The following is a 16,158-nucleotide window of genomic DNA, read 5'->3' on the forward strand; positions in this document are numbered from 1 at the left end:
AAGACAAATGACCGGAGTCATTGCTCAAGAAAGCAGTAAAGATTTGTAGACGCGAAACCTGTATTTGAAGCAGGGTAAGTGTGAATCTCTCTTCTTCGTCTTTTTATAGCCTTCATGGGGATCTTCATCTCCTGTTTTCTTTGTACAATCTGGACATGTTCTGTCGTGGGGGATCGTGAAAAACAATCTTCTTACTTGTTGCTTTAATTGTTGGGTCAAAATTCTTCATAACTGCAACTTCTTCATAGTGAGAATTCCAAGTCGTGCTCATTCTTCATGGTGGATGTACGAGTATTGGGAACATGCATCTTGCTCCACTCTCTTGGATTATAGGCCCCATGCTTGTGATTGAGGAAAAATGGCTAATAGCCACCATATCGTTAGTGCTCCTGTATAACTAAATGTTGGAGGGTTTCTTCTTCTTTAAAGTGCAGGATAAATGTGGTTCTGATCTCTGGTTGGCATGCAATTATTGGAGACGTGTCTGTGATATTTTAGGAACGTGTAGGCTGCAAACTCTAAAATCTCCTAAACTTACTCTCCACTTATCCAGCTGAAATATCAGTTTTCATCTAACAAACTGTTCTAAATAAGAATAAAACAATTACGACAACAAATCTCTTGATTGTAACTTTTCGATCATGGTTCTTCGGACATCCCTGATTTTCAACAACTAACTCCTGAATTTCAGCTCATATAACATTAGGTTTCCTGCAAAATGAACAAATGTTAATTTTAAAATTCTCTTGTACTTGCCACGTGTCCACTGGTGATTTGTTGACCATTGTTATTTACGAGCCTCATGCTTTCATGTGTCGGCAAGTGACTAGAGGTCACTTTTGGTACAAACAAATGTATATCATATTAATGTGGTATATTAGAATTAGATTTATATATAGTGGTTTTAAAGTTTATTAGAATCACATTTATGGACAATTAATAATGTTTTTTATTATCACCACGTGCTACAAGTTTATCAAAAAAATATAAACGAATTTTTGTTGTTAATATGCTGATATTTATTGATAGTTTTCTCTATTATTTATTACTATTAAAATCAAAATTATTTATCTATATGTATCCACAAAGACTAAAAATTGGTCTTTGGCCTTACATCCATTAATGGTGTTTATTTGATTTGTATATTCTGCCTATTTATTACTTTTTACTAAATATGCATATTGCAACAATTATTACGATTACATTTACATATATTTATTGATTCACCATAAGATATAAATTAATTACCCTATATAAATGAAAATCTTATTTGGATTTCTAAAAATGCATACGTGGCATGCTTGTGTGGCACAGTGGTACCTTTAATCATTCTTATATACATAACTCCTGTTTTATATTTCCAATTAATACACAAGTTGGTGTGTCATCACAAGATAACTACGAATTTAATTTAACATACATACATGGGTCTAGTGGTACGTAGAGTTACACGATTGCAATTTATAGGTTACATGTTCAATTCTTAAACAATCTCTTTGTGCACCGAGTTATTTACCTTTTAGACACACAAGATAACTATCAACTGACAATTGTTTTGAACTGGACATCTTCAATTCAATTTGTTCATACTTAGTCATGTTGTCATGGTTAAAAATAAGTTACACCAATTATTCATAAAAGGACCCTTAATGGGTACTTTTCAATACTATTTACTCAAACATGTGGGGTCATAATTGTTTTCAAGTGGACATCTTCAATTCAATTTGTTCATACTTAGTCAAGTTGTCATGGTTAAAAATAAGTTACACCAATTATTCATAAAAGGACCCTTAATGGGTACTTTTCAATACTATTTACTCAAACATGTGGGGTCATTATTATATCCGTGGGACTTTCTACAAAAGAAAATATTTAGTGGTCTTGGAATAACACGTCATATGTTGATGAGACATTCTGGAACCAATGGAATGTTGCCAACTAATGAAATGACGTGAATTATATTGGTACTGGAACACGACATCAACGAATGACATGGTGTTACAGAACCATTGACGATTTTCTCCCTCTAGAGAGAGGGGAAGAAATCTTTGGTTTATATTAATCCGTTTTGTATACAAGCTGCAGAGTAACGGCATCATCTTATGATTGTATTTTGTGCTCTTCCTCTCCTTACTCCCTTTCTCATCTCTCTTTACTTTGCCTCCTCTCTTTTTATATATACAGACACATCTTCTCTTCTTTAAACAAATCACAAATCTTAATTCCCTCTGGAGAGCCATGTCTGATGAAAAAGGCCATGGAGGTGCCTTATGGGAGAACCTATTGTTGCCTGTCATAAATTCGAAATTGAACAATCAGGATAACAAGCCATTGGGATCGGATTCAAATATTGACCAAACACCTCAACAAGCCTCGGAATGGGTAATGAGCAGCCAGAAGGAGGAGGAAAGGGAAGAAGGAATACGCAAGAAACGTAAGGGAAGCAATGAAGCCAAAGACAAAAACGGTGGCGGTGGTGGTGGTGGAGATGGATTAGAAGATCAAGAGATGACGACGCATATGTTGATGGAGAGACGTAGGAGGAGGAAGATGAAAGATATGTTCTCTGAGCTTCATGTTTTGCTTTTCGGTCCTCACGCCGCTAAGGTAACCTGATTGTTTTAAGATCAATTGCTGTTTGGATATGTATTTAATTTCACATATATGGAAGTCCAAACATATATCAGATCGCATGCGTACACATGCGGACATGAACTCCGCCGGAGCTCGATCTCTCCAACAATAACTATATGTATATGTTACTCTTAATTAGTATTTGATATTTTATATACATGTATATGTATATGTATATGTTACTCTTGTTTTGCATTAATTAGTTGATTTGCTCTTGATGTTAGATACCCTTAATTTAATTCCTTTTCTTCCATCTTATTCTATAAAAACCTTCAGAGGCAGTAGCTTTGATTTTTTTTTTTTGGTTTATGGACTCCACATGGAATATTAATTAATTATTGATATTTGTTTTTTTAAATTTTAACTTGTTCACAAGATTAAAGTGACATGATATATATTGTTTAGTTTGTAGTTTTTGTTTGAATCTAGAATTACACTCAAGTATGAGAGTTTCATAATTATTAATTGTGATTATATAAGTCCAAAACAGTAACAATAACAGTAGTTATGGAGATATTTTTTGTCTTATTAATAATCACTTTATATAATACAACTTTCTTTATATATATCCCACAGGCAGACAAATCCACAATCATTGATGAAGCAGTGAGTAAAATCAAATCCTTGGAGGAAGAAATCAAAATCAAAGAAAAACAGAAGGAACAACTTCTCAAACAGAAGAATCAAATTGCTTCCAATACCAATATTTCTAGAGAGGCATTTTTAGCTAATCAAGCAGCTTCTACGCCTATTGCTAGTATTGATGTGGGAGCTGTGACAGGAACTGGTTCTTCTTCTTCTTCTTCTTATTCTAATGGTCCTATAATGTTCCAGACATGGAATTTCATGAATGTGGTTTTGAGCATTTGTGGGAATGAAGCACAATACTTTGTTTGCTCATCAAAGAAGCAATTAGGACTCATGAGTTCCATAATCTTTGTGTTTGAGAAGTATGGAGTTGATGTCATCTCTGCTAATTTGTCTACTCATGGTAACAAGAGGACTTATACCTTTCAAGCACGCGTAAGTATTTTTATTCAGAAATCTACTTTTTCTCAAGAAAATTTTGAGTTTTCTGAGAATTTGATTTTTCTGGGAAACAAACGGTGCGTGAATGTGAATGATAAGTTATATATGTATTTATATTTGTATGTATATGTATTGAATTTAATCCTATGTGGTATGTGTATTTTGCAGCTGACTGGAATATCTCATGAAGTTGGAAAAACTCCTCCGATAGTTGTGAAATTATTCAAGCAAGCAGCTAAGGAGCTAAGCCTTCTTGTGTGTTCAGAGTAACAATACCAAAAAATTCGAGCAAACAGTGTTTTTCCCTCCCAAATTGGATATATATTTGTTGGAAGAATTGAGTATGTAACTAAATATTTAATATGGTGCTATTTTGATCTGGGTTTTCAACCAGAGGTGTGTGGATTTTAGTTTTTATAATAATATTAGACCTTTGAACTATTTGAATAAGTTTTACTAGGATGATGATTAGGTTAATTTAGTGTGATAATCTAAAGGTTGCTTTTGAAATATTGCATATGAATATTCAATTCATATATTTGTAAATTATTTTTTTATTCTCTTTTCTTTTTATTTTTAACTCCTTACCTCAAAAAGCTCTCTTATTTATATATAGTTTTTATGATACTTTTTTCTGCTATGATGGGAATATTTTTTGAAAAATGCTAAGACCCCCAAAGACTCTTAATTAATGTGGATTGTTAGATGTTAAGTGGGCTCTACATATGTGTTTATTATAATCAATGACTATTTTAATACCACATAGATTTGAAATATTTTGGGGCCACATTTTGGGAAGTAGCTTTGCTCTTTTTTCTAGACAATGTTATGGGGTATTTTAGTGCCGTGGTATTTGTTCTGTTTTCTAGATATGTTATGGGGTGTTTTAGTACCGTGGTATAAGGTATTTTGTCTGGGGTGTGCTAACAAAAATGCTAAATGCCCCAACTAAATTTGTCCCAACAAATCCCAAATCTAGGTGGCGTCTAGGACTGGTGTTTTAATTATGGATTTTGAATGATTTGAACCATATGCTTGGGACTTCTATTTCCACGAATTTTATTTGATTGACAAATCGGTCTGGCTAAATAGTCCAACAAATTTTAACCCAACTGCTCCCATGTCTATGTGGTATTGCCATCTAAGCAAGTGACATGAAAAAATTAAATTTTAAAATAAGCGCGCATTACTAGACCATCCGCATCAAATACTCTTAACGTATTCTCTAAATTTACAATAAAAATACATTTTCGACAAATTTACAATTTTCCTAACAATATCATTACTTATTAGATATTCTAAACCATACTCTAAATCATTTAAATATTTATGTCTACAATCACTTTTTATTGATTTAAAATCAATTCATTTTACAACTACTATAACATAAAATCCTACCATATTTAATTAATAAATTAATTGACATTAATATTTTCCTTAAACCATACATATCATATAATCAGCTTATGATTGTATTTTGTGCTCTTCCTCTCCTTACTCCTTTTCTCATCTCTCTTTACTTTGCTTCTTTATATATATATATATATATATATATATATATATATATATATATATATATATATATATACACACACAGACAAATCTTCTCATCTTTAAACATATCACAAATCTTCCCTCAAAAGAGCCATGTATGATAAAACAAGCCATGAAGGTGCCTTGTGGGAGAACTTATTGTGGGCTGTAATAAATCCGAACAAGTCATTGATGAACAATCAGGATAACAAGCCACTAGGATCAGATTCAAATATTGACCAAACACCACAACAAGCTGAGGAACTGATAATGGGCAGCCAGGAGGAGGAAAGGGAAGAAGGAATATACAAGAAACATAAGGGAAACAATGAAGCGCAAGACGAAAAAGTTGGTGTTGGTGGTGGTGGTGGTGGTGGAGATGAATTAGAAGATCAAGAGGCAATTACACATATGTTGATGGAGAGACAGAGGAGGAGGAAAATGAAAGACATGTTCTCTGAGCTTCATGTTTTGCTTTACGGTCCTCACCCCGCTAAGGTAACTTGATTGTTTCAAGATCAATGGTTGTTTGGATGCGTATTTCACATGTGTGTGTGTGTGTGTATATATATATATATATATATATATATATGTATGTATAATATTGTGTATTATACACTTAATTCTTTTTTTTCTCCGTTAGTTATAGAATATTCAAGAAACTAGGGCTTGTTCTACTCATATAGGATAAAGAAAATTAAAAAGAGGAACATCTATTCATGTATATGTCAATATGAATGAAACAAATTCTTCCTACATTGCTTTTGTTCCCTATTATGGAGATTGGCTTTGTCTACCTAACATTTTCCCTTTTTTTCTTAATTATCTCTTCAAATTTGATTTTTGATTTGTTGTTGTAATAAAATCTTGTACATTTCTTACTCTAGAAGTCTAGATCTAATGCCCCAGATGTCACCATGGATTTGATTCTCAGTTCTTTTTTATGGTTCACATATAAATTGTAATTCTTTGAATTTTTTTGTGCTTTAAATTCTTGATGTTATATACCCCTTAATTTAATTCTTTTTCTTCATCTTAATTATTCTATAAAAACTTGCAGAATACCCGTGAATTGCTTTCTGATTTATAGAGTCCATGTGGAATATTAATTAATTAGTAGAATTAATTACTCATATTTTGTTTTCCTAAATTTAAAATTGTTCAAAAGATTAAAGTGACATGATATTGTTTAGTTTGTAGTTTTTGTTTGAATCTAGAAATTAATACATCCAAGTATGAGAGTTTCATAATCATTAGTTGTGATTATATAAATCCAAAATAAAATTGAAATCAAAGCAATACTTGGCATATTTAATTATGGAGAGATTTTTTGTCTTATTAATAATCACATTTATATAATACAACTTTATATATATATATATCTCACAGGCAGACAAATCCACAATCATTGATGAAGCAGTGAGTAAAATCAAATCCTTGGAGGAAGAAATCAAAATCAAAGAAAAACAAAAGGAAGAAAGTCTCAAACAGAAGAATCAAACTGCTTCCAATACTAATATTTCCAGAGAGGCATTTCTAGCTAATCAAGTAGCTTCTACTCCTATTACTAGTATCGATGTGGGAGCTGTGACAGGAACTGGTTCGTCTTCTTCTTATTCTAATGGTCCTATAATGTTCCAGACATGGAATTTCATGAATGTGGTTTTGAGCATTTGTGGGAATGAAGCACAATACTTTGTTTGCTCATCAAAGAAGCAATTAGGACTAATGAGTTCGATCATCTTTGTGTTTGAGAAGTATGGAGTTGATGTCATCTCTGCTAATTTGTCTACTCATGGTAACAAGAGGACTTACACCTTTCAAGCACGCGTAAGTCTTCTTACCCAGAAATCTACTTCTTCTTAAATACAAGAAAATTATAAGTGTTATGGGAGTTTGATTTTTCTCGAAACAAACGGAGCGTCGTGAATGTGAATCGTAAGTTATATATGCATTTATATTTATATGTATGTAGGTACACTGAATTAATCATATGCGTTATGTTTATTTTTCAGCTGACTGGAATATCTCACAAAGTTGGAAATTCTCTTCCGGTAGTTGTGGAATTATTCAAGCAAGCAGCTAGGGAGCTAAGCTTTCTTGTGTGTTCAGAGTAACAATCCCAGAAAATTCGAGCAAATAATGTTTTTTTTTCTCTCAAATTGGATTATATATATATATATATATCTTTTTGTGGGAAGAATTGAGTATGTAACTAAATATTTACTATGATGCTATTTTGATCTGGGTTTTCAGCCAGAAGTGTGTGAATTATAGATTTCAATTTTATAATATTAGACCTTTGAAATATTTGAATAAGTTTTAATAGTACGATGATTAGATTAATTTAGTGCCATAATCATCTAAAGGTTGCTTTTGAAATATTGCATATGAATATTCAATTTATATATTTGTAAATTATTTTCCATTCTCTTTTCTTTTAAACTCCTAATCTCAAAAAAGTTATCTTATTTATAATACTTTTCTGTTATAATGGAAAAAAAAAATTGAGATATTTTATGGGGTGTTTTGGTGCCTCTCTTATGAAGTATTTTGCATGGGGTGTGTTAATTATTGGATTATGAATGATTTTAACAAAGCTTGGGAGTTTTATTTGATTGAAAAATAAACTCCCAAAGGATCACTTTCAAATCTCTACTTACTTAAAGTTGATCCACTACAACATATAACTTCTACAGTTGCGATTTTAATCGCATGCAAAATTAATTCTACAGTTGCGATTTTCAAAAACCAACCATGGGTGAAAATTTTATCAGTCGTTGTGTATCCGTTGGTTATAAAAGTTTCGCAAAGATTTTACCTATGGTTTACGTAAGTGCGGGTAAAATAATAATGACCACGGCAATATAGAAATCTATAACTACGGCAATCTAAAATAATAAACCACAACAAAATTTTACATGCATTTATGAACCCGAAAACTCTATATGTCCCAAACAATTTCTTATATAATTGACCATAACAGTATCACGTTATCTAATTACATTGAATTTCGTTATTACATTGTCTTTCGTTATTACGTTATCTAATTATATGTTATGGCTGATTATGGCTGAATTTGTTAGGGATACGTAGCGCTCCCATTATGAACCGCATGTAAAATAAAAAAAAAAATTGTGCTAAAATCATACTACTCTACAAGAAAGTTGATGAGCTAAAAACCATGGTTGTTTCTTATAAAACCGTAGATATTTATTAGGGGCAATTACCAATAAGGACATAATTAGAAAGACATGTTCAAATAATGACAACCTAAAAAACTTTATAGACACTTCAACTCATTATATTATCTATGTACCCCTTTTATTTAATAAAAATACAAAGTTTTCATGAATCCGCATCTTTCTATTTTAGCTCTCACATTTTCTACATGTATGTCATTTATCAGTTTTGATTTCTTTTTTCTTTTATTAAATGAAACTTCGAGAAACAAGTTATCTCTCAAAATATATAATGAATTTTGAAAAAATATATATTCTAAATTAGCGTGAAAACTCTTTGAAATAAAATCTATCATCGATATATTATGAGATGAAAAAAATTTGCATATAAATTTATCTTAGTATGTATATATTGTTGTGTGCACTAGGTCAAAGAAAATATGTGAAGGAATTGGAGATGCAACTATTGTGTTCGACATAAACACATGCATATATATATATATAAATACAGGAAAACATGTATTATGGATTTATAAGATGAATGTTTAGATTTTTATGGAAAAAAAAGTGACAGACTTGTATGAAGATTAAAGTTGGAGCCAGGAAATTTTGTCTGGGTGGACCAGTGGCGGACCTAGGAATTTGAATCATTGGGGGCACAAAAGTATTGCGGGGGTTTTGGGGCAGTGTCCCCTATTATTTTTTTTTTGATTCTATATGTAATCGATTTACGATTATTGATCGCAAACACAAAAACAAATTAATAATGGTTCAAAGCAATAAGAAGATACATTGTAATTATCACAATTGTTCTCTACGAGTTTTCATATTTTGAAAACGCAATATTACAATATTATTAGTAGGTCCAAGCAACTCTTTTTCTATGTAACAATGAGGTGGTATTATGAGATTGGTATTGAGAGATTGAGAGGATTTATGGGGCTTGAACGTAGGTGGGCTTGATAAATGACAAATAATTTAGGGCCTAGGATTTATGAGGTTGGGTTGGATCTAGTTAGTGGGTTGGGTAAAAGTTAATGGATTGGGGCCTCAAATTTTTTGATTGGGGGCCTTTAACTTAATTTGGCATGTAATTATTGTATATTTAATATTAAAACTTTTTCACTGGGGCACGTGCCCCTAGTCACTTGCACTTCGGTCCGCCACTAGGGTGGACTAATATTAAAACAATATCACTTTGATATGCCCGAAAACTATTGCGGGGTTTGGGGACAACACCCATGGAAAATTTTTTAGGGCTACTTAAAATAGTACAACTACTTGAAATGATATTATCAATGAAAATATTTATCATGATGTTTGGTCTCATAAACTAATCCAAAAGGTTAAAATAAATACATATTAAAGTTGATGAAAATTTAAGATCATATACAACATGATTGAATTAAGTGTGGCTTCTGCCTAAGTTCTCATTATCCAAACTTTACATGTTTTTATACCTTAATTTATATTAGCTAGCTTTATCTCTTTCGATTGAATTAAGTGTGGCTTCTGTCTAATTTCTCATTATTTTTCATGTTATTTAGTTGAGAATTGGTGAAAAAATGTTATTCTTTTTGGTTGTACTCATTTTAGGAAATATTTTTAGTCGGGTTTTTGAACCAAGAAAATCTAGAGAATAAATAGAGGAATTAGCCTTATCTTCAAAAAAGCCAAAAGGAGGCAGAACTGTAGATAAACCTAGAAAGAGGGAACTTCTCTAGCTTTTGTTTTGCTGAGTTCCTATAGATTCTTCTAGCTTAGTTTTTATATTTGATTGTATTATGAGGAATTGATTCTCCTTACTAGGGCTTTAATGTAGCCTAGCCATGAATATTCGATGATTTTGGTTTACGTTAAATTATAGTTATTATTCTATAGTTGAGTGTTTATTGGTGTTCTTAATGGTTTTGAATATATAGCTAATATTTGAATGATTTGATGCTAAATTAGAATTGAAAGGTGATGTTTAGGGTTTTGTTTCTTGCAATGGATATCATAAGTTGCATGCTTCATACGAATGTAGAAGTATGACTTGTGCGATAGCTACATGATTTTTCATAGAACTTGATGGATTCTTACTATCCTAATTTAAATGTTAGACATAACAGAATTGGTAACTAGACAGACAATTTGTGATATTTGTCGGACCATATAGTATTGAATACGTTAGGAAAAATTGACTGTCAATATCAATAATAATTATGATTAACAAGCTAAAGGAACTGAATACGATTGGTGGTAGTGAAATTAGATGCTCTATTGCCCTTTATTGTTTAAATTCATCAATTTTTTCGTTTTTATTTTCTAACTTATTATTTTATATTAACAATCCAATTAACTATTCGATTATTCAAATAGGATTTAGAATTAGTCTCAATCGGTACTTAACGAATTTTATATAATACTCGTGGATTCGACACTCTATTCATCATTATATTACTTGAGCTATTAGTACACTTGCGAATTTTGCACAACTTGTCATCATAGTAACATTTCTATCCTGAAACAATGGATCAAGTTATGAGTTGGTCCACAATGCTCTCTGTTTTTTTAAGATTGTTCTACATGCTTTGACTTGATATGCAACTCATAACATATTTTCCAAGATGTTAGGGACAAAACTCACTATAAGTTAAACCAATTAAGAAACTCACTAATACACTTAACATGATGTTCACTACATATAAGCATTGCTATACATGTTTGCCCCTCAGGACTTACATGGTTTTTTTTACTTCTTTTTTTTATGATATGGGAACTTGCGGTCACTATTTTTTGGGTGTGCATTAGGTAACCATATAATACCCTACAAATCACATGTATAGACAAGCATATGATAATTCTATATACCGGTTCGATAGGATTCGAACTCACGACCTCCAAAGAGATAATGCTATCTCCTAATCAGTTAGACTAAGAACGTGGTTGACCTGTCTAGGGACTAACACACGAAATATTTTCTTATACCTTCCAACATATGATTAATTTTTACAAAAAAAATATTATGATTAATTGGGTTAGCTCTATTGAGCTTTGGATGTGACGCAGTGCGGAAGCTAGAACACTTGAATTCGTTCACGACGAAATCAAAAAACTTGGAATCCACCAAGAACAATTGAGAAAACCTCAAGGAATTTTATTAATAAAACTGAATTGTATTGAATTGTATCAATTACAAATGTTTATGAAACTATTTATAGACTGACAAAAAAAAAACCTTATTTGAACTCCTACTTAAACTAGAATTGGAAAATTGGAAACATAAAACGTGCAGGAAACTTAATTAACTCTGTTAGACTACAAAACGATGACTTTTTTACTTCCTTCCAAATCTTAACTTCAGGTCTTCAAAATCAGTCCTTGGAAACATATTATAATAAGGAAACACACAAGGGAATCAAAAGTTACGGACGGTCAAAGTTGGAAACTAAATCTTTAACTCCCAAAAACAGCAACTTCAATTCTGATTTCGATTTGACTTCCTTCGAACACGTTCCAACTTCTCAAGGAACTTTTCCACAGACCGTTCTACGTCAGTCCCCCCCACTTGGAAAGAACTCGACCCCGAGTTCACAACACGCCCAAACCAACATCATGATTTTTCTACATCAAGTAGACTGACAAAAAAAAAACATTATTTGAACTCCTAATTAAACTAGAATTGGAAAATTGGAAACATAAAACATGCAGGAAACTTAATTAACTCTGTTAGACTACAAAACGATGACTTTTTTACTTCCTTCCAAATTTTAACTTCAGGTCTTCAAAATCAGTACTTGGAAACATATTATAATAAGGAAACACACAAGGGAATCAAAAGTTACGGACGGTCAAAATTGGAAACTGAATCTTTAACTCCCAAAAACAGTAACTTCAATTCTGATTTCGATTTGACTTCCTTCGAACACGTTCCAACTTCTCAAGGAACTTTTCCACAGACCGTTCTACGTCAGTCCCCCCCACTCGGAAAGAACTCGACCCCGAGTTCACAACACGCCCAAACCAACATCATGATTTTTCTACATCAAGTAGTGTTTTGTTTTGTTTGACTAGTGACTAAAAAGCTTGGTTTTGGGCATGTGAGCACTTACTAGTTACTAGCAGCCCATGTGAGTGAGAGTGATTACATATGGTCATATTCCACATAATGTGACCTATCATCTCCTCCAAATACCTTTCAACCACACACCTCTTTTTCCCAGTCTTCCTTATGGGACCAACCCTTATGACCCAACCTACCTTGTGTATAGATGTGTGTGTGTGTGTACCCCTGTCAACTTCATTGATCAAACAAGCACTCTATACTGTGACTTGAATAAAAAGCATTCTAACACTTGCAAGCCCAGAATGAGCAGTGGACTGCATTCCTTCAAGCTCTCCAAAATGACCAAAACAACAAACTTTGAAAAGAGGGTCTAGTTTCCAAACAGCTATGTATAAATAAAGCAAACGTTACCAAATTATTCAAATCAGGATTTGATTGCCCAATCCAGCAATCCCATCCATAGCCAGAATCAGATACCAAAAACAAACCACCATGAAAAATTCACTCTACACCAGTACAACCAATAAATGGAAAGGAAGAATAAAGTGAGAACAACCCATTTTTAGCTGCTTTTTTTTTCATATTGCTTTATATTCAACGAGAAAGTCAATTTAGATTTCGTAATAGATATTTTTTATTTTTTGAAGTTTCATCAGACACAATTTCAATAGATATTATTTCACAAGATTGTATTTGGTTTCATCAACTTCAATATGTATTTATACTAATGTTTTGAGTTATTTTATGTAACTAAATATCAACATGAATGTATTTCGATAATTTCATTTTAAATAAATGTAGTGTTTAAATAAGCTTAAAAATTTTTCTCAGAATGCTACTCGTGAACTCGTCAACTTTTGACAGCCCCCAACGTAATTTCTGGCTCCACTCCTAACCACGTTGGATATATGTCTTAACCACTTGGACGGAGGGGTTGTTGAGAATGGCAACAGTGGAGATTGGCTTCATGCCTATTCTATTCCCAAGTGCAGAAACCATGAATTCACTCTACTACTCTAGTAAAAACTAAAAATGGAAAGGAAGAATAAAATGAAAGTAGCCTTTTTTTAGTTTTTAAACAAAAATTGCTTACACTTTACATACACAAAATTACAATCTCTATTTACCAACCTAAACCTCAAATTTACCACTTTTTTTTTTGGTTCATTAAGAACAATAATCATCACCATCAACAACAACAAGAAGAATCAAAATGGTACGACTTCACTGCAAACGAAATCATCCGAATTCCCAACTGAATCCTCAGGCCACGAATGCCGAAGCAGCTTCAGAAGCAGCTGCGCCTTCCTCTTCGCCCTGTCCGTGCAATCGCTCTGCACGAGAAGCAGGAGCACCGTCAACACTCCAGCACTCACCGCCTCCCTCTGGCTCTGTTCCGATGCTGAGCACACCGAAAATAGCGATCCGGCAGCATACTCCGTCGCCCGGTCTGAGATCTTTAGGATTGTTTTTACCAGAAGAGGGACGGTGAGCGCGTGAGAAGAGAAGGCGGTGCATCCTGCCGGTACCCTGCAGAGGAGTTCCACCGTGGCCAGAGCTCGCTCGGCATCACACTTATCGAAATCGGCTAATCTATCGATCAACGCTTCAGGAGCTCCGGCTGAAACGGCCTTGTGCCTTGTCTGCTTAACCAAACACAAAGTGAACAAGGTCTTGATGCCTACTTTCAACGCGCGAGGGTAGGAGGATATCGGATTCTTCAATAATTCGATTACTCCTTCATAGATATCGTCTACATTGCTGATTTGTGCGCGAAGATCTGAAGATCTGGTTCCCGCAACGACGATTTCGATCAAAGCTGCTGAGTTGACTCGGACTTCAATTGAGTTGTGGAACAATAGATGTGATAGGTAGCCTATCCTGTCTGGCTCCGAAGCGATGCACACGCACTCCGATTCACTCAATGAAAACATCACCAGAAGCGCGAGCGACTCGTGATTCAACTCCGACGAATCGGAATCGGAATCGGAATCGGTATTAGAGAACACGAGATCGACAAGGATTTCGCCAACGTTATGCGCTAAAATCAAGGACCGATTCTTATCTGACTCACGCGCAAGCCCCCTGAGTCGTCGAACAGCGGTGAGGCGAGACTGGTTCGGATTCGAGCGGGACGCTACCTGGTTCAACAACGAACGAACCAGAGCCGGTTCAGCTGGTTGTTTCGGTGTCGGTATCCGCTGTACACCAAAAGCACGGTTCGCCACGCACCAGTCCTGAATAAGTCGGCGAAGGGTATGGTTCGGTATGAGCGTGAAATCCAAAAGCGGGACGCGAGTCACAGGGCATGTCTTGTTGCCAGTGGCGACCCACGACTCGATGCTGGCGCGGTCGTAGGTCTGGCCCGTGCTAACTGTGACCGGATCACGCATCAGCTCCAGCGAGATCGGGCACCTGAAATGATAAGGTACCTGTACTCCCACATCCAACGGCTCCAAACTCCCGGGCATTCTCTTTCTTTCTTTATTTATTTTTGTTGGTGTGGTTTCTCTCTCTAGAAAGATAGTAGGAGAGAGAGAAGCTCTCAGTGATGCCAAATCTGAGAAACACTGCAAATTCTTTCTCTTTCAGATTTGTTAGGCTTTGGCTCGCTCTCTTATACGAGAACAAAGAGGCGCATATGCCCAACTACGGATGAAGGGGGGGTCTGCTTCTGCTCTTATGATCTTATCTGACTCATTTGACCACACGTGTGGAAGAAATTTAAGTCTGGTCAAATGAAATGTGCTGACTGATGGGTCCCATAGTTTCGTTGCCTAAAATCTAAACTGCTCCCATTAGTGAGGGATACTGATACTTTAATTTATCAATAGTGGTAAATAACTCTTATAATGATAGTTTATGGGAATCAAAGTTTCTTAAACAAAATTTTAAAACGTTTTAACTCTCAAAATATATGTTAGATTTTTAAAAAAATTACATATTAGGAATTAGCGCATAAAACTATTTCTAACAAAATCTATTGTCGATAGGGATGGTAAAAAAAACCGATCCGAGCACTATCCATAGGATAACCGATCCATTTAAAACCCGAAAACCAATCCCATAGGGTTTGGAAACGGTTTTGGTTTTGGTTTTGATTTTCAAACCCGTTATAATTTAGGGTCAGGTTTGGTTTTTGATGCCGGATTTAGGGTACCCGAACCGTTTAATTAAAAAAATAAATTATAGTAATAACATTATAAAACATCTTTATAAAAGTATATTATTAGGATGTTAAATTTTAGCATGATCAAGTATATTAAATAAAATAATATAATAGAATTATATATTATACATTCAAACTATAATAACATGATAAATCATATTATTTTTTAAGAAATTGAATTATACATTTATAGAAAAGTTAAAAAAATTAAAAAGTTAAATGGTAAACAGGTACCCGATGGTAAACGGTTATGGATTTGTTTCGGTTTTGGAAATTTGAATGGTTTTTAAAACGGTTTTGGAAAGGTTTTGGTATTAAGTACCTTAAATGGAAACGGTTTTGGTATTCACTAATTGGAAGGGTACCCGACCTGTTGCCATCCCTAATTGTCGATGAGTTTTATCGGATGAATCTTAATTCCATTGTTTTTTCAATGGAATTTAAAAAAATAATGGATTCAAAACTAAAACAATGAATTCTAGACTGCGCTTTAAAAAATAATAAATTTTAGACAATGAATTATAGGGTAAAAGAGTGGAATAAACCTGTTGGACGCCCTTAGA

General features: G+C 33.7%; 3 protein-coding genes across 3 annotated transcripts; 2 read left to right on the top strand and 1 right to left on the bottom strand.

The window, feature by feature from the left end:
• The first annotated feature begins 2,238 nt into the window (after positions 1-2,238).
• On the top strand, positions 2,239-4,667 carry LOC120002634 (transcription factor bHLH95-like). Its single transcript, XM_038851395.1, has 4 exons — positions 2,239-2,607; positions 3,211-3,750; positions 3,832-3,918; positions 4,554-4,667. Exons 1-4 carry the CDS (start codon positions 2,239-2,241, stop codon positions 4,665-4,667), a joined length of 1,110 nt encoding a protein of 369 aa, XP_038707323.1.
• Positions 4,668-5,310: 643 nt separating this feature from the next.
• On the top strand, positions 5,311-7,313 carry LOC120002635 (transcription factor bHLH95-like). The gene is made up of 3 exons (XM_038851396.1): positions 5,311-5,694; positions 6,586-7,026; positions 7,212-7,313. The coding sequence occupies exons 1-3, from the start codon at positions 5,311-5,313 to the stop codon at positions 7,311-7,313; spliced, it is 927 nt and encodes a 308-aa protein (XP_038707324.1).
• Positions 7,314-13,472: 6,159 nt separating this feature from the next.
• LOC120001796 (U-box domain-containing protein 26-like) lies at positions 13,473-15,065 on the bottom strand. The gene has a single exon (XM_038850257.1). The coding sequence runs from the start codon at positions 14,895-14,897 to the stop codon at positions 13,635-13,637; it is 1,263 nt and encodes a 420-aa protein (XP_038706185.1). The 5' UTR covers positions 14,898-15,065; the 3' UTR covers positions 13,473-13,634.
• Positions 15,066-16,158: the final 1,093 nt, after the last annotated feature.

Source organism: Tripterygium wilfordii, chromosome 7 (assembly GCF_013401445.1).
Source record: "Tripterygium wilfordii isolate XIE 37 chromosome 7, ASM1340144v1, whole genome shotgun sequence".
NCBI lineage: Eukaryota > Viridiplantae > Streptophyta > Magnoliopsida > Celastrales > Celastraceae > Tripterygium > Tripterygium wilfordii.

What these genes read in the sequence shown, in the direction of transcription:
- LOC120002634 (XM_038851395.1), top strand. Translation starts at nt 2,239, where the DNA reads ATGTCTGATGAAAAAGGCCATGGAGGTGCCTTATGGGAGAACCTATTG. An exon ending in TCGGTCCTCACGCCGCTAAG is followed by an intron (nt 2,608 to 3,210) that starts GTAACCTGATTG and finishes TATATCCCACAG; the next exon opens with GCAGACAAATCCACAATCAT. An exon ending in GAAACAAACGGTGCGTGAAT is followed by an intron (nt 3,751 to 3,831) that starts GTGAATGATAAG and finishes TGTATTTTGCAG; the next exon opens with CTGACTGGAATATCTCATGA.
- LOC120002635 (XM_038851396.1), top strand. Translation starts at nt 5,311, where the DNA reads ATGTATGATAAAACAAGCCATGAAGGTGCCTTGTGGGAGAACTTATTG. An exon ending in ACGGTCCTCACCCCGCTAAG is followed by an intron (nt 5,695 to 6,585) that starts GTAACTTGATTG and finishes TATATCTCACAG; the next exon opens with GCAGACAAATCCACAATCAT. An exon ending in CTTACACCTTTCAAGCACGC is followed by an intron (nt 7,027 to 7,211) that starts GTAAGTCTTCTT and finishes TTTATTTTTCAG; the next exon opens with CTGACTGGAATATCTCACAA.
- LOC120001796 (XM_038850257.1), bottom strand. Translation starts at nt 14,897, where the DNA reads ATGCCCGGGAGTTTGGAGCCGTTGGATGTGGGAGTACAGGTACCTTAT.